At 33.3% G+C, this 26,265-nt stretch overlaps 1 protein-coding gene and 1 non-coding gene across 2 annotated transcripts; one reads left to right on the forward strand and one right to left on the reverse strand.

The window, feature by feature from the left end:
- Positions 1-3,565: 3,565 nt before the first annotated feature.
- On the reverse strand, positions 3,566-3,672 carry LOC121207305 (small nucleolar RNA R71). The gene has a single exon (XR_005902396.1). It is a non-coding gene; the product is annotated as a small nucleolar RNA R71 (small nucleolar RNA).
- Positions 3,673-19,296: 15,624 nt separating this feature from the next.
- LOC107889026 (60S ribosomal protein L11) lies at positions 19,297-21,421 on the forward strand. Its single transcript, XM_016813321.2, has 5 exons — positions 19,297-19,467; positions 19,571-19,678; positions 19,773-19,815; positions 19,899-20,094; positions 20,995-21,421. The coding sequence occupies exons 1-5, from the start codon at positions 19,465-19,467 to the stop codon at positions 21,191-21,193; spliced, it is 549 nt and encodes a 182-aa protein (XP_016668810.1). The 5' UTR covers positions 19,297-19,464; the 3' UTR covers positions 21,194-21,421.
- Positions 21,422-26,265: the final 4,844 nt, after the last annotated feature.

Consider the following 26,265-nt stretch of genomic DNA (forward strand, 5'->3'; position numbering starts at 1 on the left):
ACATCAACATCGCAGGCCAAAAGAAGATTGCCCTTGTTGATACGGGGGCATCTAGTTTGTTCATGTTAGAAAAAGTCGTGGGTAAACTTGATCTCATAATTAACAAAACGACTGGGAGGATCATGACTGTGAATTTTAAAGAGGTATCGACTGTGAGAGTAGCACAAGGAGTTGAGCTATAGATTAGGGAATAAAAAAGTAAAGAAGACTTTGAGTTAATTCATTTAGATGGTTATGATTTTGTTCTTGGCTTGAATTTTCTTGACAAGATTAATACTCTTTTGATTTCTTTTATTGACTACATATGAATCTTGGATACTCGACAACAACAATGTGTTGTGCTAGTGAGTCGAGACATGAGGGGTGGAACCAAGGTATTATCAGCAATCTAATTAGCTGAAGATGTATTGGATTTGGTGGCTTGAGTGTAGTATTTTCATCCAAGTACACTTGTAATTTTTACTAATAGATTGGTTAATAAAATTATTCATGAATTATATTAATACTTTATATATTGTATTCACATGATTTTTGCATGTAAAGTAAAATAGGAGCAAATGTTGCTCATTGGTTGTCTAACATTTAACTAATACTAAGCGATATTACGTGGTTGAATTGTAGTACGGAAAGATGTCTTGTATTAGAAGACGAACCTAAACATGTCTTTAGTCTAATAAAAAATGAGCAAATCAATTGAAAGACTAATATGTCAGCTATTAAGTCCAATTAGGGAGATGTCTTGTCTTGGGCATCAGAGCGGATGACTCCAAGAAGATAGAGACATAGATATAACTAACTGAACTAACAATACATCAGAGAGGACCCAAGTAAAATAGATCCTGAATTTGTTTGCGGATTTATTCACTTGTGACATTCATAGTGTAGCATACCTAAATCCTGAGTGAATGGTGGGCTATGTATGCGTGACTCATGCACTTTGATATAAGTAAAAGCCTGAGTTCAAATTGATAAACACTTGTGACATTCATAGTGTAGCATACCTAAATCCTGAGTGAATGGTGGGCTATGTATGCGTGACTCATGCACTTTGATATAAGTAAAAGCCTGAGTTCAAATTGATAAAGAACTGAAAGCTGGTGCATTGGGTGTACGACTTTTGTAGTATGTGGCATCATTAACCACAGTGGAATTCATAGCCCAAAACATGGGCAAATAATATCCTCTCATTGGCATTACATGGTTAATGAAAAGTAACATGGCCACGAGTCATCCGTATTTGTGATGGATGACTTGATCACTATTTTATAGTGATTGAGTTTTCATGAAAGTAGATGTAATGGTTACCATGAGATAAAATAGGATCATATTGGGAGAATGGATATTATCCCAAAGAGATTAAGGACGAGCACTGAGTAATTGCTTTCGTAATGGTATGTCATTGAGGATAGCTCAATCATGATAGTATAGTGGAATGACTTTGTGACTAAATCAGTTTATAATTACTAAGCGAAAAGTTGAAACTTAATTATAAATCATTTGATCCTCAACAACATATGTCCGATTGGTCCCTCCGTTAGCTCATTGATAAACTGTAATTTATACATATTTTTACCCCATGCTTGGCATATTTGTGAATGATTTCTCCTTGGTTTTAGTGAATTCAATGCTCCTAATCCTTTAATTTCTTGTTTTATACTCAAGAGAGCTTAGGATAGCAAAAGGAGCGAGAAACGGGCCAAAAACGGACAAATTGAGCTTAAATCAGTGTTTCACACGGCCTAGGCACTTCCACACGGGTGATCCACACGCCCGTGTGTGACACACTGGTAGACCACACGCCCATGTGTCATGGCCGTGTTGATTAAAAACCAACTCAGTATTGCACACGGCTTGAGCACCTTCACACGGGCATGGCACACGGCCGTGTCTCTGTCTAGCCCAAGCCTAGTTCGATTGGGAAAAGGGCACTTTTGAGGGTGTTGAAGCATTCTAAAGCCTATATAAACACCCTAGAAGAATATTAGAGGGGGGATACAGAGTTAGAGGTAGAAAATACTCGCGAATAGCCATCGGAATCACCTCGGAGCCAGGATCTACATCAAGACTGAAGATTTCCATCCAATTTCCTAGAAGTTCTTGGAGTTTTTTATGCTTTGCTGTTTTCCAAACTTTAAGATGTTTTCCATTATTATTATGAACTAAACCCGCTAAATACCTAAGAGAGATGAAACCTAAGACGAATCTTATTACTCTTTGATTTATATGATAAATATTTGTTCTTATTCTTAATTGTGAGTTTTAACCCTTGCTTTAATATTCCAGGATATTAATTTAGGTTCTTGATGTGCTTATTCAGTGGAGCAAAAGTCATTGTTTAAGAGTAGATCATTCATAATTAAGCGGAGTTGCATACAATCGTAGAGATAGGATGACATAAATCTGCCAGATTAGAGTTAAATCTAATAAGGGAATCCATAGATCGAGTTAATGCGACAATAGGGGTTTTAATTAGAAAGAGATTTCAATTAATCAACCTAGAGTTAGTTGTTTTTAGTCTCGAAAGGGATAATAACATAAATCAGGGATTTCTACGGAATAAGTCAAGTGAATAAATCGTCTAAGTCAAAGGAATAAGTGAAGTCTAGGTGGATTCTTTTTTGGGTATTGTCTTCTCCATTGGTTTTTTCTAAAGTATTTTCCAACTTTCATCTCTGTCGTAATCTTAGTTAAATTAGAAAATTAGTTTAGTTTAAAAACATCCTTTAATTCTTAGGCTAGATAATAAAAAGATAGTAATTACTAGTACTTTTAGTCCTCGTGAGTACGATATTTCCGGTCTCACCATAACTATGCTACTGTTCGATAGGTGCGCTTGCCTTAAGTCGAATTTTTACTTAGTTTCACGACCACCAAGTTTTTGGCGCCGTTTCCGGGGACTAAAATATTAGGAACGCTTAATTTTTATTACTTTAGCCATTTATTTTATTGCAATTTTTTTTACTTCTGGCTGATTTTTATAATATATGACTAGGAGAAACCCATCAGGACCTCTACTTTTTTATAGTGAGAACGAAAGCACAACTCGAAGAAACCAAAGAGAAATAAAGCGAAGCCTACGACACATAGAGAAGGACAAGAGGACGATATTCAAACCACAACCAAGGAGATGGCTGATAATCAAAATAATCAGTTACCTCCTGTGGCTATTGCAGACCCAGTAAATCAGAATCCTGCTCCTCGTACTATGTATGATTATGCTAAACCTATTTTAACAGGAATTAAATCGAGTATAGTTTGACATGCTATTGCTGCAAATAATTTTGAACTAAAACCTAACACGATTCAAATGATACAACAGTTTGTTCAGTTTGATGGTTTACAGGACGAGGATCCAAACACTCATTTGGTGAATTTTCTTGAACTCTGTAACACTTTTAAGATCAATGGCGTTTCTGACTATGTCTTTCACCTTCGGTTGTTCCCATTCTCATTGAGGAACAAAGCTAAACAGTGGTTAAACTCATTACCACGAGGGTCAATCACTACTTGGGAACAAATGACCAAAAAAATTTTACTAAAATGTCTTTCGCCGGCTAAAACGACTAAACTAAGAAATGTTATCTCTTCTTTTGTGTAGATAGATTTAGAAACTCTTTATGATGCATGAGAGAGATAGAAGGACTTATTGAGAAGGTGCCCTCACTATGGGTTACCTCTATGGCTGCAGATTTAGACGTTTTACAACGGCGTGAACCCCTCAACAAGGTAACTTATCGATGCAGCCACCGATGGAACTTTAAATAACAAAATACTTGAAAAGGCTTATGAATTTATTGAAGAGATGTCACTGAATAACTATCAGTGGCAAGTCATGAGAACGAAGTCGACGAAAGCTGCTGGTGTTTTCAACCTCGACGCAGTTACTATCCTATCTAACTAGGTACAACTTTTAAATAAAAAGATTAACGGTTTGTATGGTTCTTCTCAGGTACATCCAGTAATGAAGTGCGATTCAAGTGGAGGAGGAGTACACAGAGATTATCCAATATTCAACCTTAGCACCGAGGAGGAACAAGTTCAATACATGGGTAATAATAATTCTAAACCTCAAAATAACCCATACAGTAACACTTATAATGCAGGTTGGAGGAACCATCCCAATTCCTCATGGGGTGGTCAAGGAAATCAAAGGCCACAACATCCCCTAGGTTTTCGACAACCACCTTACTAGTAGGAAAAGAAGCCGAACCTTGAGGAGATGTTAACAAAATTGATCTCGGTGTCAGAAACTCATTTTTAGAATACCGAGACAGCTCTTAAAAATTAACAAGGGTTGATTCAAGGACTCGAAACTCAAATAGGACATCTTGCTAAGTTGATTTCCGAAAGACCACAAGGTAGCTTGCCGAGTAATACTGAAACTAACCCAAGGGAACAACTTAATACAATTACTGTTCGAGATGAAGAAGGGTTAGTTGAACCTGAACCAGAACCAAAGCAAGGAATTATGGTAAGTAAAGGTAAGGATGAGGTGGACCACAGTGAGCAAAAATCGGTAATTAAAGAATATAAACCTCGTGTGCCATACCCCAATGCGACAAGGAAAGACCACACGGACGAACAATTTGGTAAATTCCTTAAATTATTAAAGAAATTACATATTAACTTACCGTTTATTGAAGCTCTTTTGCAGATGCCGAACGCAGTTAAATTTTTAAAAGAACTTTTAGTAAATAAGCGAAAGTTGGATGAGGCGTCACATGTGGAGTTAAACGTAGTTTGCTCAGCCATTCTACAGAACAAGCTACCTAACAAGTTGAAAGATCCAAGGAGTTTTACGATTCCTTGTTTAATTGGTAGTTTAAATGTTAACAATGCTTTGGCTGATTTAGGGGCAAGTATTAATGTCATGCCCTATAAAGTGTTTAAATACCTAGGTCTTGGGAAACCCAAATAAAATAGGATGAGCATTCAATTGGCAGATAAAACAATCAGATTTCCTAGGGGTATTATTGAAGACGTGCTTGTTAAAATTGATAAATTATATTCCCAATTGATTTTGTTGTTCTAGACATGGAAGAGATAGTGACGCGCCCTTAATTTTAGGAAGGCCATTTTTAGCAATTACTAGAACTATCACAGATGTTGACACAGGTGAACTGATACTTCGTGTAGGCGATGACATGATTACTCTCCAAGCTCGTGATCCTGCCAAAATATCTAGTAATCGAGATGATTCGGTTAATTTAAATAATATTACAACTCAAACTTCTTTGCAGGAGTCCTCTAGGAAGAACGTGATAGAGCCTCATTCTAAATCATGCGACAAAAGCAGATCAACTCACGAAGAATGAAGGCTTCAGATCAATGAACTAGACGAATGGTGAACAAATGTCAAGGAGAAACCAAAAGCACACGAAAAATCAAAGCAACACCACAATGAACGTAGGGATAAAACAAAGCGAATTAAAGTTGGGGATAAAGTATTGTTAGATAAAAAAAGACCCTCAATTTGATACCTTAGAGCACAATGCAGACGGAGTGACTCCCTTCACGGTAATGAATATCTTCCCACATGGTACAGTCGAGGTAACACTTACTAAATTCGGAACTTTTAAAGTAAATAATAATCGACTCAGACCTTATTTTGATAAAATTGATAGCAGAAGTGAGGATTTTCAACTCCTCAATCCACCGTAATCATACGAACGAGAGGTAAGTCAAGCTTAGACTCTAAATAAGCGCTTCTCGGGAGATAACCCGAGCACTAACACCACTAACTAGTTTATTTTAACTATTTTAAATATTTTGTGCAGGTATAGTGGCCCACACGGCCTGGACACATGGGCGTGTCCTTGGCCGTGTGGAAACAGGGTTAAAAATTCCCTAAGTATCAAGCCACACAGCTATAAATTTAATCCACATGGCCGTGTGACAAGGCCGTGTGACGCACACGGTCTGGACACACGGGCGTGTCCAAGACCGTGTGAAAACTGGAGCTTAAATTTTAAATTTTAATTAAGTCAGGAAGCCACACGGGTAAGGCACACAGCCGTGTGTTCAGACACACGGGCATGCCAAGTACCACACGGGCGTGGGAGAAGCGAAGAACATAGCACACGGGCGTGCGACGTGCAACAACCCGGTTTAGACCTAAGTCAAAATAGTAGTTTCAGGACCACAAATCCGAGTCAAAAAAATAATTTAATATTATTTTTCCATGTTTAAAATATGTGAATTGACATGTGTGAAATTTTCGTATGAAAATTTTTTCGTTTGGGTACTCGATTTAAAAAAAAGACTAAATCGCATAAAATGCAAAAGTGACTTACTAATTGTTAAAGCACTAAATTGCTATGGTTTGTTAATTTCTAAGTCTTTATAATGGAATTATGCCACTATTATGGTTGATGGACGGTAATGGACATTAGTTATATGGTTTCATAATTGAATTAGAAGGTTAATTTTGTAATTGGTATAATAATTAGTAATGAATAAAACAAAGCCAAAATAGTGTTCATCTATTTTCATTTTCTTCAACCGAAATAAGAATGAAGGAGAGTATGGAAGCTTGAGAGGAGGTTGGCTGCATGTAGTGGGAAACCATGAAATTGATTAATTTAAAGTTAAATATTTTGAAGTGGAAGGGTAAGTCTTCTAAACTCTCCTTTGTCTATATCTTTTCATTGGTGAATTTGGTTAAATTATTGATTTAAGTTTGACCGAATGTGAGAGTGAATGAATAAAATTTGAATTGATAAAATTTGTGTTGGGAAATATTAGCAAGCTTTCTTTGAATTCTATTCTTTTGTGTTTGATAATTGTTGAAACTGTTAAATTGCTGTCCAAGTTTTACCTCATTGGAATTGTTAACTGCTACCCTATTTTTCCTGTCCGGTTGTGGTATTGATTCTGTTCGAATCTTATGTTGTTAATGATGTTCAAAGAAGGGTGTAAATATGTTGTTAAAAGGAATGCTGTTTGGTGTATAAATGCAGCAGAAAATTGTTGCTTAGGCGTTAATGAATATGGTCTGAGTGACTTTAAATTTATGTTAATAATAGTTGAAATCATAAATGAATAAATAGTGATGCATTTATTATGTCTGAAACTTGTGAATAAGAGTGTTTGATGTTGCCATTAATGTAACTGGCAAGGTAATAAAAGATTAGTTTAATGCTGTAGATGTATGACCAAATGCCATCTGATGTGCTAAATTAAGGATATTTATTTAGTTGCAGTTTATATTGTCAAAATTTGATTGTTAAAAAGGGGTTAATGCAACCATTATAACTACGTTATTAAATGAGAATAAAAGTTAAATAAATGCTGCAGAATTTATGTCTAAGTGTTAGTTAATGAGCTAGTTAAATGGTGTTCAATAGTTGTATGTTTCCCATTGTTGAGAGGTTAATGGACTATTAATTACAACCGAAGACATGGTGGTAATAATGTTAATTAATGATGCCTAAATTAATGTCAGATTAAGCTGTTGAAGAATGTAATTGGTAATTAATATGTGCTGCATTAGTAAGTTAATTGTTAATTATTATTTAAGTCTAATTTTTGTGGGTCATTTAGGCTGCTAGATATGCAAAATCTGAAAGATGTCTGAATTGTTATTAAGTACCCTATTATATTGCCATATTTTGTTTATTAAAAGTTGGAATTGAATTGGATAATGGCTATGTTTGTGTTGACCAATTTGTGATGAACAAAGATGTTTTACTAATTGTAATTAAATGATAGAATGGTTTGAGTTGAACTTGATTTGATATTTGAGTTAGTTAACAAATTGATTTATTATGTTTTAATCGTGAAACAAATAGATCGTTTATAAATCGGGGAAAAGAGAAGGTCATGGAATAATCATCTGCGAAAGAGGTAAGTTCGAATGCAATAAACATTGCTAAATTTATGCTTCTAATGCTTTAATATTGTATAAATTGTATATACGTGAATATTTTAATGTCTGACGACATATCGACTAAATGTGGCACTTAGTGTGCGGGGCAATCAAATATGGTACTCAGTGTACGAAAGATTGAGAATGGCACTTAGTGTGCAAAATATCGAATGATTCAAAGGGCAATTATAAATTGTGATTGAATGATTAAATCGAGCAAAGTGAACAGGTATACATGCCATATTATATGAATTGTTTATGAGACGACTTTATAATGGTGATATTCGGGCTTTGAGCCTAACAAGCCTTGTGCTGGTGAATTAAATCGGGCTTATGCCTAGCAGGCTTATTGCCTGTGTATAAAATCAGACTTTGAGTTTAGCAGGCCTTGTGCCGGTGTGAGATACAGGCTTAGGCCTAGCAGGCTTTATGCCGGTGAATTATTATAAGTTTATGCCTAAAAGATTTATTGTTGATGTGGTAATTGAATACGTTAAACGAGCTAAAATACCAGGTACGTGATAATTGATTACCTATTTGAAAATAAGGTAAGTATATGTGCAAAGAATGTATTGTGATGTATGTGGAAATGAAATGTCATTATGTGTAAATGAAACATAAATGAATGAATAAGATGTGATTTGTAAAGTTGCATATGTGAAATTTGTCAGATGCTGTATGAATGAAAAGTGAATTTAATTATAAATGATCATATGAGATTCATATGAGAAAGATATATCATTAAATGTATTATTTCCTATAATGTGTTCATTTGGCTATATGAAAGTGTGAAAGGGTTGATGTATGAAAATTGAATTGAATAAGTTTGTGAAAGTTAAAGTTGGTTAAGTGAGTAAGTATAATACTGAATGATGATAATTTGATATGAGAACATGTTATGAAATTTAGAAAGGTTGTGTGAGATAGCATATCATGTTTAAGGAATTGTAATGAAAGTATTTGTTATGTTAAGTTTATTAAGATACGAGCTTACTAAGCTTAAAAGCTTACTCTGTGTTTTCTTTTTCCTATGTTCATAGATTTTCGGAGATCTGTTCAGGTTGGAAGTCGATGGAGACGACATCACACTATCTGGTTATCATTTCAGTAAATAATGTTTTGAGACTCGGTTATGTGGCATGTATAGGCTAGTCTTGGAGTTAATAATTTTGAATGAGTATGTATTTAAAGCCATGCGAAAATGGCTTGCTTATTATGCTTAAGTTTGGTTTTACATGTTCTTAATTAAAATGTTTAATGAGTTTGGTTTTGGTAGTCGTTTTAATAGTTAACTCATTTTGGAAATATCAAATGTGGTATAATTAGATTGATGGATGATGGTATATTAACTTAACAGGTTCAGTTACTAAGTGGTAAGTAATGAATATGTTTTATGATTGTTTTGGTTGATTGTATTGGTATAGGTTCAAATGGTAAATGATGGTAATGATTAAGTATGTTTTGGGTTAGTTTTAATGGATAGTTAAAAATGTCAAGTTGTTGTTAATATCAATATAGGTATACATTTATATGAGGTTCTAAATCCGAATATGATATTTAATTCAATTTGATATGCTTATGATATTGATATATAATGGAATATGATTTAATTATGAAAACGACATTAATGTGATGGATATAGGGAATTGAATATTGGAAGTATTAAATATGTGAACATGTCTTTGATATATACAAGTTTAGTTCGAATTTAGTAATTATGGAACATAATCAGTTGGGTTTTGATATATGTTCGTACTGAATTAGTTGGAATTTTTGAAATGTGCTTATTTACAATACATGTTCAGTAAGGTATGATTATTTCTGAATTGGAATTATGACTCACGTATTCGAATTTATAATAACTGAATTGTGGATATTTGAATTTGATAAGTTTTAAATGTTTATTAATTCTTGGTGTATGAAAGGTGAGGAATGATTATGCTGAACTGTGTTTTATACACTAATGCTTCATAACCCTAATTCGGTAACAGATACGGGTTAGAGGTGTTACACGATGCGACCATGTGTACCACACGGCCTAATCACACGGGCGTGTCCCCAGGCCGTGTGAAAATTACACATTTGAATTTTGCGATAAACACGGGCTGGGCATGAGCTACACGCACGTGTGACACGGCCGTGCCCCTTTAAAACCCCCAACCCTACCTTTGTTCTCTCCTACTTCTTTTCCATCTCCCTCTCCCAAACCCTAGCCGTCGTAGACCTCAAAACCATCCCCACGCCCGTGCCCCTCACCACCGGCCGACCCCCTCTTCCCTTCCGCCTCCCCTTCTTTCCTTTTCTTTTTCCCCTCCTGCGCAAACCTACATGCCCTCGCCTAGACCCTCGCAGAAACCCTCACCCCCTCTCTAGACCAGGCCTTCGCCCATCGTCGTCAACAGCAAACCACACCCCACACACCCACCAAAACTGCCGACCACCATCCCGACTACCAACCACCAGTCTTTCCTTTTTTACCGTTCGAACTTCTTAGTTTTGATTTCATTTTTTATTTTTATTTTTATTTATTTATTTGCAATTATTATTAGTATTATTATTAGGCTTATTTTTACTATTACTTATTTACTTTATCATTGTTTGATGGTTATTGATTTATTTTTCTTATTAATCTGTTGAATCTAATTTAGTTTAGTTCATTGTTGCTAATATTTTCTATTCTCATGTTCGTTTTAAACATTGGTAGTATTACATATATGTTGCCTTACGATCATAGTCTTTTGGATGTCGATTCTTCTTGATTATTTAATTATCTATATATATTTCTTGCTCCTAATTTCATCTGTTTGATTGAGTTGCACTTAGATGCTTGTTTCTTCTTCATTTGCTTATCGCATTGATTCGTCCACCTTGATTTATTGGATTACTTTCGTGCAGGTACATAATGAAAAACTCACGAGGTAGAAAGACTGCAGTTCCCGCTTCGAAAAAGCGGAAGGGTCCTGGTGCAACCTCATCGAGCGCCTCGACCGAAGCTCGTCAACCACTGCTTCGATTCTCCTCCAGCCCACAGGACGACCTATTTTAGCTACAACGTGTACGACCATTGGGAGTGGTCCGCTGTATTGACTGGGCCACTTTGGAGCAGGTCCAACTTGCTCACCTTGTTCAATTCCATCTTGATACCGCACCATGGGATCAGTTCTTTGCAATTATCGAGCCCATATATTCAGAGTTGACATTGGAGTTCTGCACTACTTTCCACCTACAACACGTGATGAACACATATGACGAGGCTGGTATTATCGTTTTCAGACTTGGTGGACCTGTCAGCATATGAGTGTACCCGAGTTTGGCGCTGCTTTGGGCCTCTACACGGAGGAGTTCATGGCTTCAGAAAATTTTTTACAGCTTCATCGTCACATCTACTATTCGCCATCTTACTGTTGGACCGACCTTACGGCGAGCACGGTCCCCTATGACGCCAGTCGCTCGAAGGTGACTTCTCTCCCTCCAGCACTTCGCTACATTCATGCCATCTTGGCTCATATTTTGACTGGGAGGAGAGAGAGCACCGGAGTGTTTAGCACCACTGACGCGTACTTCCTATGGAGCATGGCGACTGGCCATGTGTTTGACTTGGCATATTTTATCGCCCTCGCCTTTTACCACTAGACGCATCGCCATAGGAGGGGCCCCATCTGTTTTGGCTTTTACGTGACCCGCCTCGCTCGACACTTTGACCTCTTCGACACTCTAGAGATGTCATCGACACTCACATTAGTTGGCCAGATGTCTCCGCAAGGAATTTCCAGTATGATCCACATGGGGATGATAGAGCAACGCCGTGGAGCTGACCCACCTCAGTACAGACTTGTCCAGTCTGCTGACCAGGATGAGCCAGAGGGCATTACTGACGATGTCCCTCCCCCTCACGAGGACCCACCCCCGCCACCACTACCGCGTCACCGCCCTCCTACTGCTACTTTGACAGACTTATCCGAGCGATTCACTCGCTTTAAGCAGCAGTGTTTTGAGCGATTTGACAGCATCAATGCTACTCTCCGACAGATTTACCATCACCTCCACATCTCTTATCCAGTGCCACCGACTTACGATTCTGACGATGAGGACTTTTGAGCCCCTTAATTCTTTAATTCTCTTTCACAATGGTGTTTATTTTTATTAGTACCTCAAAATCATGCCTTTTATTTGACTTTCTCTACAATTCTTGCTCTCGCTACTCCAAGGATCTTATTCAAATTTTCAGGGCAGTTTTACTTTTCTCCCTCTCTTCTGATATTATGCTTATATTATTATTAACTATCTTTGTACATTAAGGACAATGTACATCTTAAGTGTGGGGAAGTTATCTATGTGATTATTAGAAAATCCTTGATTTTTTAATCTTGCTCTCAAATAATTTTCTCATATCATTATTAGAGTAAATTTTGATTGATCTATGATTTTTATTGATATGTTTTGAATTAAGTCATAAGTAACTGTGCAGTGATTGTTTAAACTTTAAGACATTAGAGAATCAATTACAATAAGTTGAAATTTTTGAGAATTAAAATTGCTAGGTTGTTTCCCTAAATTGAAGTATTATCTTGAAGTTTTGAATTTACAAGATTGACATCAAATACCTATAATTTTTGTGAGATTTTGAGCCTTTTAGAGCATATATCTTTCTTACTCACTGATTTTATTGGTTATGAGTATGTCAACATTGATTTGTTATTCTAGAACTTGCATTGATTATACATGTCAAGACCACACCTTTGATTTGATATACGAAAATGATAAAGGCGCTTAGGTTTTAACCCATCTACCCCATAAAAAGCCTACCCACATAATTAACCCTTTTTTTTATCGAGATTTAATTTGATTAGTTACCTAATTATTCTCGTTTATTCCAGATGCTAAATTATTTCTTATTATGTATTTTCCATTATTGTACTTTTTTTATTCTTAAAAAAAAATACATACATACATACATACATACATACATACATACATACATACATACATACATACATACATACATACATACATACATGTTGGTGGTAATTATTTGTTTTTGAGCTTAAGTATTTAATTCCATATGATGAAGCTCATGTTTATTCAAGTGATGTTAGTTATTTTCCCAGTTAGGTAATTTATCAAGTTAATCTCGATTTTAACCGTTTCTTTTACATCCTCTATCTACACCTTAACCCAAAGCCCACGTTACAACCCTTCAAAGACCTTTTGATTTATGTATCGTCTCATTTATAGTGGTGGAGATTTGATTTCCATGCAAGCCTATGGTAATAACTTTTCATGTTTGACTAATGAGTGCTTAACCATTGAACCTTAAACACAATGAGTGATTTGAGTGAACCTTTAGTGAGGATGTCAACCATTGTCAATTTGGAATTAAAGATAATTACTTAGATAAAAGGGGGTGCCTATAATTTTATGATTAAAATGCTCAACTTTGACTATTTGAAACTTTAATGTTCTTTTAGTTAAATTTTCAATGTATGTCTGCTTGTGGGTTATTTTGAAACATTATTGATGAGAATTATAAGTTGAGAATAATTTATTTTGATTGTGAGTTGAGAATTTTGCTTGAGGACAAGCAAATGCTTAAGTGTGGGGATATTTGATAAACCGTAATTTATACATATTTTTACCTCATGCTTGGCATATTTATGAATGATTTCTTCTTGGTTTTAGTGAATTCGATGCTACTAATCCTTTAATTTCATGTTTTATACTCAGGAGAGCTTAAGATAGCAAAAGGAGCGAGAAACGGGCCAAAAACGAACAAATTGGGCTTAAATCAGTGTTTCACACGGCCTAGGCACTTCTACACGGGTGATCCACACGCTCGTGTGTGACACACGGGTAGACCACACGCCCTTGTGTCATGGCCATGTCGACTAAGAACCAACTCAGTATTGCACACGGCCTGAGCACCTTCACACGGGCATGGCACATGGCCGTGTTTCTGCCGAGACCAAGCCTAGTTCTATTGGGAAAAGGGCACTTTTGAGGGTGTTGAAGCATTCTAAAGCCTATATAAACACCCTAGAAGAGGATTAGAGGGGGGACACAAAGTTGGAGGCAGAAAATACTCGGAATCACCTCGGAGCCAGGATCTACATCAAGACTGAAAATTTCCATCCAATTTTCTAGAAGTTATTGGGGTTCTTTATGTTTTGTTGTTTTCCAAACTTTGAGATGTTTTCCATTTTTATTATGAACTAAACCCGCTAAATACCTAAGGGAGATGAAACCTAAGACTAATCTTATTACTCTTTGATTTATATGATAAATATTTGTTCTTATTCTTAATTGTGAGTTTTAACCCTTACTTTAATATTCCAGGATATTAATTTAGGTTCTTGGTATGCTTATTCAATGGAGCAAAAGTCCTTATTTAAGAGTAGATCATTCATAATTAAGCGGAGTTGCATGCAATCCTAGAGATAGGACGACATAAATCTGCCAGATTAGAGTCAAATCTAATAAAGGAATACATAGATCGAGTTAATACGACAATAGGGGTTTTAATTAGAAAGAGATTTCAATTAATCAACCTAGAGTCAGTTGTTTTTAGTCTCGAAAGGGATAATAACATAAATTAGGGATTTCTACGAAATAAGTCAAGTGAATAAATCGTCTAAGTCAAAGGAATAAGTGAAGTCTAAGTGGATTCTTTCTTGGGTATTGTCTTTTCCATTGGTTTTTTCTAAAGTATTTTCCAACTTTCATCTCTGTCGTAATCTTAGTTAAATTAGAAAATTAGTTTAGTTTAAAAACATCATTTAATTCTCAGGCTAGATAATAAAAAGATAGTAATTACTAGTACTTTTAATCCTCATGGGTACGATATTTTCGGTCTCACCATAACTATACTACTGTTCGATAGGTGCGCTTGCTTTAAGTCGAATTTTTCGTTAGTTTCATGACCATCACTCATTGAAACCAGAAATGAATTGTGTGTTTGAATAGAAATGAATAGAAAAAGGGAAATGAGAAACATTTAAGAATGGTTATGGTTTTCTCCAAAATGGAGAAATGAAATTATTTGGAAATGAATGTAGGTTTCCAAAAATAGAAATGGAAATGGAAATGGAAATGAAAACTTGCAATCCTATATAGGATTACTTAAAAAATGATGGAAGAATGAGTTTATATTTTTGGACTGTTTCAAAGTCTGAAAATGAAAATAAATCATTCAGTCATAATGAACATGTTGAGTTGTCACATATTGAACGAATTTTCTCAAAATTTTACTTGGGTAAAATTGTCAAAAATTTTACTGGTGTAAAATTAGGATGAGAAAATTATGTAATATGTAAATATTAAAGTTTATTTTGAGAAATAGAAAAAATGAATCGGGTTGAATCATATTACAGATTACTGGGTCAAAAAGGCTTAGGAAGTACTCGTAATTGGACCGAATGTGAGAGAGACCCCAAACCCCTCATATAACATGAAGAGGGCAGCAACTCTAGTAGAAATACAAGGGTGAGTCGTTCACTTCTCTCCTACACTAAGTAGGATGTTGTTTTTCTATTTAAAATAAACCTCTACAACTTTACAAGGGTTCTACATTCTTTTCCTATAAATAGATGACACCAGTAGAGCTATTAACACAACTTTTGAGAGATTGTTATTCTGCAGAAAAATAAAGAGAATTTATTCTCAACTTATAAACATACTTTTCATAATAACAATTTTACCAGTTTCTATTAAAGAAGAGAGAATTTCATTTTCACCCTAGGAGGAGAGAACTTTTTTTAGTTCTGTGTTTCAATTCAATTGGTTCGAGCTCATACTCGAAGCAATTCGTAGTACGAGGATAGTGGAGAAGAATGTTAGGTTGAAAGCTAGAAAACATCAAGGATCCGGTTATCTAAAAACATAGGTACGATTTCGGTCTAAGGTTTATTGCTATAAATATTACAAATCGAATCAATTTTTAAAATTTTAATTTTCTGCTATGCAAGAAAACCGTTTTCAAATTGGATTTTTTCCAACAAGATGTTCCTTATGGTGTGAACATTAACTTGGAAAATCAGAGTGCTAAGGGGACCTTTTTGGAAATGCTAGATGAGGAGGAAATCAATGTGAAGCTTGTTGAGTTATCAATGGGGCTACCACCTATGAGAGAGGTGGGTTTTGCATCTAACTTTATGGGAAAAGAAGTGGTGCAAACTAGACAGTTAAATCAAAGTAAATGTTACGCGTGAGATACATCTCAAACACTTTTCTAGTGTTTTTCAATAGAACTTACCATTGGCTTGGTAAAGACATAATGACCCTTTTAAAGTTTTGAAGCTGATAAGCTAAAAAGCTTACAAACCAAAATTAGCGACAATACTCAAGATTAATGTTCAATGTAGGCATGCTAAAGCCTATTTGTGTGGATCAAAGGGATATCGATCGAGGCAAATCGCAATAGGGGCAAGTAAGAATGGTGGGCTCTTATGACCGATATGTACAAAGGGGAGAATATGTTCGAGTTAGATGACAACAGGGACATAACCTGAGGAAAATGTTTCAAGAGAGGGAACTACCCAACAAAGAGACTAGTTGGGGATCAATCAAGGCATCGTGGTACTTTCGAGACTAATTTGGGATCAACTAAGGCATTATGGTAGTTTGGTGTCGTTCTAAAGACATGACGAGGGAGTCTCAAGAATGGGTGGGGGAGAATATTATGGGTTGCAGATCAAAGTTCGTGACAAATGCACACAGAATGGCCAATGGAGGTCAACTGAAAGATATATAAAAGTGAAAGGTATGCTAAGTGAAATGATAGTAATTAATGAAAATATATACTGGTTATGACAGTACATAGGTTAAATTTAATTGTGAACATAAATGGACCTAATTATAGAATTTGAATACTTTTGTTAATTTTATAAAATTTACTAAAATAAAATGGGTTTAAGATTAAATAAACCAAATTGAATTCTTTTTAAATTCTCAAAACATCTAACTGCAAAACAATATCGATACCAAGATAAAGGTATTGACACTATAATAAAGGTATCAATACTTTGAGAAAAGTGTCAATACTTTAAGCAACGTACAAATACGTTAATACTTTAAACGAAGCATAGATACTTTAAGTAAACATATTCATCAAAATAGTTTGGATAGAAACATTAGTCCAACTTTGAAAATTCACGAAAAATTGTATAGATTAATTTAGAGGTTGAATTAAATATGGAATTAAAATTTAATGAGTCTAATTTTTCATAAAAGAAAAAGTGTAAATAATAAAATTGCAAATTATGAGATATATGGATTTTTGTGAGACAAGGTCAGAATGATTTTTGGTTTTCCTATTCTAAATTTGAATAATTATAGTAAACTTTACAAAAATGTTTAGGAGATGAAATTTATATGAATAAAAGTTTAGTGAGTTTATTTTCAAGGAAAACAAATGGCATCCTAATACAAAACTTGTGCTATTAGATAATTCACTTTTAGTAAAGAATGATCAAAGTTGACTAGATGTAGAACTGGGGAAGATTTGAAAGAAAAAAAACTGTATTTATTGGCTTAAGTAGAAATTCTGAAATTTTTATAGTAAAAAATTCATTGAGTCTAGTTTAAAAAAAACATATCTTAATTTCAAATTCCATCAACTGAGATATAAATAATTTAGTGATTACCACTCAAATGGACAACCTTTATAAGAATATCTATGAAATGAGAGAAATTTTAATTAATGTTATACATAAGCATACTATACTCAAATCAAAAGTAAAAATATACATATACACACATGTACATAAAGGAAGTAGAACGGAGAGTAGGAGGAAAAATAGTAAAAGAGTGTGATGCTAAGAAATTGCTATAAGTTTAAAAAAATTGCAAATAAGTCCTAAATGACTTATAAACTATTGAAAGAGCTAAAGAAATCTCGATTAAAGCTTGGAATGAAATTAGAAATTTAATATTAATTGCAAATTGTTCTATTAATTTGATTAGGAAGAGTATTTGAACTAGATTTCTTTGAAGGTACTTCGGCAATGAATATAACATTTCGGTGCTTGGATCGGTGAATGGGTCAGGTATAGGAGTGTTACAAGAGATAAATTAGTGATAATCATGACATTAACAGATTCAGAAACTCACCAAAGATATATCACATTGATCAATTGTTAATAACCGCATTCTAATTCTGCCACTGATAGATGCTTTGATGACGAATTCCATTTAACCAATTGGCATTGCCAAATGTCCCCAAGAGAACCCCACCACATCCATAATGTATGGAAGGTAAGTCTTAGATAGGTCACCTTTCTCATCATCATCAGTTCAATATGGTATTATTCATAGTCACATTGTTCCATCTTGACAAACTCTTTCAATTGATATATCGACGCACTTACTTGGATAAGTCTTGTATTTATGCCAGAGCACAACAATAATAACAACAAAACCAAAACCAGGAAAAATATAATAGACTTTTATTTATTTACAAGCTTTCACTTGAATACTTGATGGCTGGATAGCTTTCTTCCTCCATGAGAACTACTGCAAAAGATTTTTGAGATGCAAGTTTCATGATTATTCTGTATTTGTTTATTTTTGCATTAATTAAACATTAATATTGTTAGATTTAGGATTAATTGCACTAAATGCTTTTTAGATTATTACTTAAATTTTAAATTGATTTTTAAACTTTCGAAACATGCTAATTGTATTTTTAAAATATTAATATTATATCAATCATATCTTTCCTTTAACCAATTTTTTAATTATGTGTTAAATGTTAATTTAGATATAATGCACAATATATTTAAAACACCCATGGACAATTTAAATTGAACAGGTTAGAAAAAAAAATCAAATAAAATTATAAAAAGTTTTTTTTTCTAGCAGCATGTTAGATTTAAACTATCAATGTAGCGATCAGTGGGTACTACTTCATCTTAAATATGTTTCATGTCAAAATAGAATTAATTTTTAATGTCCACGCTAATAGCTAGGTAAATAGAAATATTTGAATAGTACGATATCGATACTTTAATAACTTAAGGTGTGTTTGATAAATCATTGAAAATTTTAAAATTTTAACTTCATTGAAAATGAAATTTTTTAACATTTAATAGTTTAAATATGTGTAGATAGCTACTTACCAGAAAATATTAAGTTGATTTTATTTTATTAAAAAATAAAATAAAATATTATTTTTATTAAAAAATGAGATATTAAATTACCATAGTTATTTTTCTTCTAAAATTATTTAAAATAATATAAAATATTATATTAATAAAATTAAAATTAAAAATAATTAATCTTTTAAAAATCAATAATTACCTTTATCAAGCAACATATTTATATTACGAAATTTTATAATATAAATTCAGGGCCTAAAATTTCAATTTATCAAAGGTATATTTAATTAGAATATTACGAAATTTGTCATCAATTTAAAATCCAAGTCACAAGGCCTTTGGTGAAATTAACCTTTTTATTTAAAAAATAAAGGACAAAGTTGTAAAATCGGACCTGAGATAAAACCCTAGAAAGCCCTAAATTCTTCTCTTTTAAACTCGCATCTATAACGCAGCTGCCATTTTCGTAAGTCTACCACCGCTGCTCTCAATCCCTTCCACTTCGCCATGGTAGCTCTCATTCTCTCTTTTTCAATCTAGTCTCTTCATTCAAACGTCATTTCTCTTACGTTAATTCATGCTTCAGTAACTTTTTTTTTTAAAATTACGAAAGGCATCAGAGAAGAAGCTTTCGAACCCAATGAGGGAGATCAAAGTCCAGAAACTTGTCCTCAACATCTCCGTTGGTGAGAGCGGCGATCGTCTTACACGTGCGGCCAAGGTGACCTACAGATAGAAGAAGAAAAACCCATTTATTTTCACCCCTCAAGATCTTTTAAATTCAGCCTTTGTTGATTCATTTTTGCTCTTTCTAGGTCTTGGAACAGCTCAGTGGTCAAACCCCAGTCTTCTCCAAGGGTAAAAACTTCTTGAAACCAATGCTGTTTTTTAATATTACTTTTGTTGATAATCAAAATGAAAATTGGGTTTGATTTTATCAGCTAGATACACTGTGAGATCTTTTGGAATTCGGCGTAATGAGAAGATTGCTTGTTATGTGACTGTGAGGGGGGAGAAAGCTATGCAGCTTCTTGAGAGTGGTTTGAAGGTTAAGGAATATGAGCTTTTGAGGAGGAACTTCAGTGATACTGGCTGCTTTGGATTTGGTATCCAAGAGCACATTGATCTTGGTATCAAGTAAGTATTTTATTTTATGTTTTCTTAATGTTTATGTTAATGAGCATATTGACTAAGTTTGTAATCTATAATGGGTTTAAGTAATTGATTTTTCATTTGGAGCTTTGTGATTAAAACACTATTATTACTTGAATGGAAATGCATTTGCATTTGTGTTTCCTGCAATGCTTTTTAATTGAACTTTGGGGTTGGAATTGTTATTAGGAAGTAATTGATGTTTTTATGTTGATGTTAATGAATACAATAGACTAAGTTGAATTTTTTATGGGTTCAAGTCATTGGTTTTCATTTGAACTTTGTGATTACAACACAGCAATTTACTTGAATGGAAATGCACTTGTGTTTTCATATCCTGCAAAGCTTCTTTAGACAACTCTGGAGTTGAAATTGTTATTAGGATGTAACTGATGTTTTTTTATGATGTTAATGAACATAATAGACCAAGTTTGGGACCTTTTATTTGGTTTAAGTCATTGATATTCATTGAGAATTTGTGCATTGTGATTAGATAATTACTTGAATGAAATGCACTTGTTTTTACCCCGCAATGTGTTTTAATACAAGCCTGGGATTGGAATTGATATTAGGATTTAAGAATAGAGATGTTTCCCCAATTAATCTTCCTTTAGGATGATGCTATTAGATAGAAAAAAGTAAATGCAATCATCGAGTTGTTACACTTAGCACTTGTTGTGGTTCTATGATACTTGGACTTGTGTTTATGTATTGGATTTGGGTATGTTCATGTATTTAGAGGGTCTATGGAGGTTACTCTATCCATATCCGTGTCCTACTTTGTATCAAAACACGGATGCATCAAACAAAATGAAGAGTCCGAGCAACATAGTTGAGAGGGATGTCTAATAAAGGTATAAATTACAAATTGTGTTTGCTTTTTAGGTATGACCCTTCAACTGGTATCTATGGTATGGACTTCTATGTTGTTCTCGAACGAGCTGGGTACCGTGTGGGTCGTCGTCGCAGGTGCAAGTCACGTGTCGGTATTCAGCACCGAGTCACCAAGGAGGATTCCATGAAGTGGTTCCAAGTCAAATATGAAGGTGTTATCCTTAACAAGTCTCAAAATATCGGGGCATAGGAATAGCCAGGTAAACAAGATCAATCGAGTTGTTTTTAAGATTTTTGCTACTTGATATTGGTTTTAAGTTTGTGTATCAGTTGTAGTTTGGCTGAAGAGATTTGTGAAATGCTAAAGTAATTTTGCTGTTGGATTAAATGGCTTCATTTAATATAGCACTTGGAAAACACAATGTCTATTCAAATAATTTGAGCTAGTGTTAAAAATAAAGTCATAACATTTGAGAGAGCCGTTATAGTGTTTTAGTTAACCATGTTTTCAATGCACTCTACTGTATGCGTAGAAGCTACAAAAATCATCTGAACCCCGGAATTTGATGTTAAAAAATGTCATTATAAAATTTTAATTTACTTTTTCTATATGGCTTTACTTTTTACATTTTATTATCTCAACTTTTATTTCGATTTATGTTTTAGTTAAAAAATTCATTAGTTTTAAAATAACTCTACATGACATTTTTATCCTTATCATTCATCAACATAAAAAAAAAATAGAACTAATTGAAATATACATATTTTTAAATTTTAATTTAATTAAATGAAAACAAAATTTCTCTTCTTTAACTCTCTTCCCCTGCTTTTTCTTTTTTTCGTTGATGTTCGTAATGATGGAGGTGGTATTCAAGTAAATTTTTTGAATTTGATCTATGTATCGTAATGACGGAGGCGATATTCAAGTAAAATTTTATAATAATTTTGATTTCAAAATTTGAATTTAATCCAATTACATGGAAAATAAGTTTACTATCTTTTGTTTCGATTACTGATTATTACCCAGTTTTCCCTCTTTTATTTTTTAATATTATCTTTTCAATTTAATTATAAAATGTATAAGTATTAATATAAAATTAATATTTTAATATTATTGTAAATATTGAAACAATTCTATTTATTTATAAGCCGGACATAATCCGAGTTGGGTCTGGAAACAGAATAATAATAATATAGACAAATAATGCATTAAAAGAAAGGTCAAGGCCAACCCCTCATGTTGTTTCTTTTATACCATTCTTAAATTACTCATTAATCTTCATGAATTTTTAAATAAAAAATAATTATATCATTCTTAAATTACTCATTAATCTTCATGAATTTTTAAATAAAAGATAATATATACTTAAACACGTTCAAATTTATTTTTTTTTAATTGTAATGTTTTTTAAATTGGATTAGTGGTCGAATTGGTTAGGTCATCGGTTCACTTATCTGACCAGTTCAATTAATTTGTAAAAACTTAAAAAATTCGGTTCAATTTCTAATTTAACAGGTTCAAAATTATTTCTTAAATCATATATTAACCGATTTCTAATCCAATCAATCTAATTCAATTCAAGCAACGTTACTTAATTATTGTTTGAACAATACTACTAATAGGACTAACATTCAATCTGTAACGCTTAAAATATTTAATTAGTATCTGCCCAATTAGAGAAAGGTAGTTTAGAGATATTTGTTAGTAGTTATAATGTCACCTAAAGTTAAATGTGTGTGTTTAATACTATCACATGCATTATTTGCTCTTTTTTCTTCTTCTTCTTTTTCCTTTTCTAATAACAGTATTATTTTAATTTCAAATTTGGCCTTAATTTTCACTTTTGTATTGTTTTAAGGATGCATTTTCACCTTAAATTTGCTGAATATTGTTTCATAAAAGCGATTAATTAGATCAAACCTTATTAAATATGTTCATGGATAAATAACTATTTTGACCTAGTTTTTGTTTCCATATAAATGAAGTACTTAATACCTATATGTTATAACTAAAGACCTGATATAAACACTAATAAATTAATTTTTTTTGTCAAATCATTAAAAACAAAATAAGAACAAAATTAGATGCAAAAGTGTACTTGAATCCATCGATTTCTCAAAATCTTCAAATCTTGTAGTTTTGAACTTCCAAATTAGCACACAAGTAATTTAGAGAAAATGACTCTCTTATTTGAAGACACTCTCTTTTTTAAAAATGGAATATCAAAAAATTTACGTATGTGTAATTTGGGATATATAACTTTTACACGTTAACCCTAGTTTCTAATCAACCTAACATCAATTAGAAATTAGTTACTAGAGTATCTACATATATTTGACCCATATTTTATTTAATAACTAAAGTCCAATAAACTTTAAGGTCGCTTTTAATTTGAGCTAATTTTTTTATGATAGTAAATAATAACATGTAATTACTATTGTTATATATGTGGTGTCCATATTTTTCAACAATCTCCCACTTGGACCACATATATATATATTAATTACTTTATAATTACATGTTGTCATATAACCTTATGAGCTCAAAACTTTACTATCATATTCAAAAGGTATTCCGAACAATTTTGTCATTAATTATGTTAGCATAAGACCAATGCGACTTTAGTTACATATATCGGAACTAAATCCATCCATGATCACGTATATTAACATAACCAAATGACATAGATCAAGTATGGATGTGTAGCATGGCAATTACATGCAATGTGAACCAAACATGCCTATTTCCAATTGGTCCTCTTTAAACTTAAGTGAGGTCAGTATCAAACAAAGTGAATAAACTAAATACTTCATTTTTTATCAGGAAATAACCAAATACATAAATGTCTGAAAATAAACATAAAACAAATAAAATACAAACTCCTATTAAAGCATAATGCCCTCAAATAATATAACACCTATATGAGTAGTGTGCTCATGAAAGACCTTGGGTGGTAAACAATTTGTCCCAATGTGCTCTATGGATATTTGTCCACTTTGGACTCTCTCTTTCACAACTAAGAACTTTATGTCAATATGCTTTGGCTTAGATGAGCTCTGGTTGTTGTTGGAATACAACACCATTGACATATTGTCACAAAATAATTTGAGTGGTCTTTCTATATTCTCTAGAATGCGCAACCTAGTGACAAAGTTATGCAACCATATTCCATGGTTTGATGCCTCATAGCATGCTACAAACTCTACTGACTAAAGAAGCTACAAGTGTCTGTTTGACACCTAGCAAAATCAGAATCAGAATCCCCTACGACCTTCAAATGATTTGATCTCTTATAAGTGAGCTTATAATCTTTTATTCAAAGAAGATACCTCAAAACCCTCTTGGTTGTTATCCAATAGTCCATACCAAAGTTACTTAAATATCTGCCTAACATCTTAACAATGTATGCAATATTTGTACGTGTACATACTTGGCATACATTAGACTCCCAACAGTTGGTGCATAGGGAATCTTTTACATTTCCTGAATTTTAATGTTACTTTAAGGGCATCGAGTAAGACTAAATTTGTCTCCTTTAGCAATAGGGGTGTCACTTGGTCTACAACCCTGCATGCCAAACCTTTTGAGTACTTTATTGATATAGCTCTTTAGTGACAATCCAAGAATAACTCGAGATCAGTCTCGATGTATCTAAATTCCTAAACCAAAAGAGACGTCTCCAAGATCTTTTGTAATACCCTATCCCCGGTCTGATCACCTGACCCGAGCTATAAGGTATTACAACTGTTAAACATTACTATCATACAAAAAATTTGCATAAATAATCAACAAATTTATTAAACAACATTAACATAAGTGTGATGTGATTTACAATCAAAATCGAGTATTAAATTAAGCATACGAGAGCCTTAAACCAATCTTGGAATCAAATTATGACTAATTTGAAACTTTTATAAAAAAATTAGGTAAAAAGTGAGACAGGGGTCACACGGCCGTGTGGCCAAGCCGTGTGATAAAGTTAAGACCGTATAGTCCTATGACACGGTCGTGTTGCCTAACCATGTAACAAACTAACGCTGTGCGATTCTAGATCACATGGCGGTGTCACTAGGCCATGTAACTCGATGTGGCTGTGTGAACAAATTTGCACCAAAATCAAACAGACCAAATGACCGTATTATGCAACTGTGTGTGGCACACAGCCGTGTACACCTAAACATGCCTTCAAAACCAAGCCATCACACTTATAATCATTTAGGTCACAAGTCATGCAATTACCATCCATTAAACCTGCACAAAATGTATAAAAAAAACTTACTAAAATATAACAAATAACATCTAACCTAAGTGTCTAATCAATATGCCATCATTGGCACCACAATTCAGACCTTAAACTTTAACCATTGAAGCATAACATAACAACCTAACATTCTATGTCTATTCAACCATCAAACTAACATCATTTCCTCATGTTCACATTCATGAAACCAAGTTAACCAAATAACCTAAACTTATACACATTTCATAGCCAAGGTAGTATGAATAACACCAAACAGATTTATACCATCACAAGCCAACAAAACAACCATCATAGCTTACAAACTTGTACATTAATACATACACCAAATGACACAAAACATAACCAAAAACTTATAACATGCATTGCAAAACCCTATTTACATGCCACTTATAACCGGGCCAAAATAAATAAATAGCTACCGAAAGAGTTGACAGATAGTGTGATCTCGAAAAATGATCCAATCGACAGCTTCAATCCGACAATCTACAAGGAAGAAAAACGAAACGATATAAGCTTACGTAAAGCTTAGTAAGTCGTTTACTTAAAGTTCACATGCCTGTCATTTTAAGTATACAATTCAAATTTAATACAAAACTAGAATTCCATGCCTTGTTTCACATTAGATCACTTTATTTAATAATTAAAATCCAATAAACCTTAACCAAATTAGATCACTTTTAATTTGAGCTAATTTTTTTATGATAATAAATAATAACATGTAATTACTATTATTATATATGAGATGTCTATGATTTTTAACACCATATCCTATATAGGGAGCTATTAAATTAATAATTTTGTATTTTAAAATTGAAACAAAAATATAAAATTTTGAAAGGGAAGGAGCAAACCTAAACATTTTGTGTTAAAGATGCTAAAATTAATTGTTAATTTTTTATCTTTGGTTTCCCTATATATCAACGGGAAAAAAATTAATTATTAATTGTAACCAAGGATTAAAAAACTTAAATTAAATTATTATTTTTTGAAGAGACTAAAAGTGTAAATTATCCATTTCTTCAAGAGAGTCAATATCCCTGCCTGCTGTAAGCTTTTTCCT

Source organism: Gossypium hirsutum, chromosome A09 (assembly GCF_007990345.1).
Source record: "Gossypium hirsutum isolate 1008001.06 chromosome A09, Gossypium_hirsutum_v2.1, whole genome shotgun sequence".
Lineage (NCBI taxonomy): Eukaryota > Viridiplantae > Streptophyta > Magnoliopsida > Malvales > Malvaceae > Gossypium > Gossypium hirsutum.

Coding starts and splice junctions, on each gene's coding strand:
- LOC107889026 (XM_016813321.2), top strand. Junction 19,679..19,772: donor GTCTTACACGTGCGGCCAAG/GTGACCTACAGA, acceptor TGCTCTTTCTAG/GTCTTGGAACAGCTCAGTGG. Junction 20,095..20,994: donor CACATTGATCTTGGTATCAA/GTAAGTATTTTA, acceptor TTTGCTTTTTAG/GTATGACCCTTCAACTGGTA.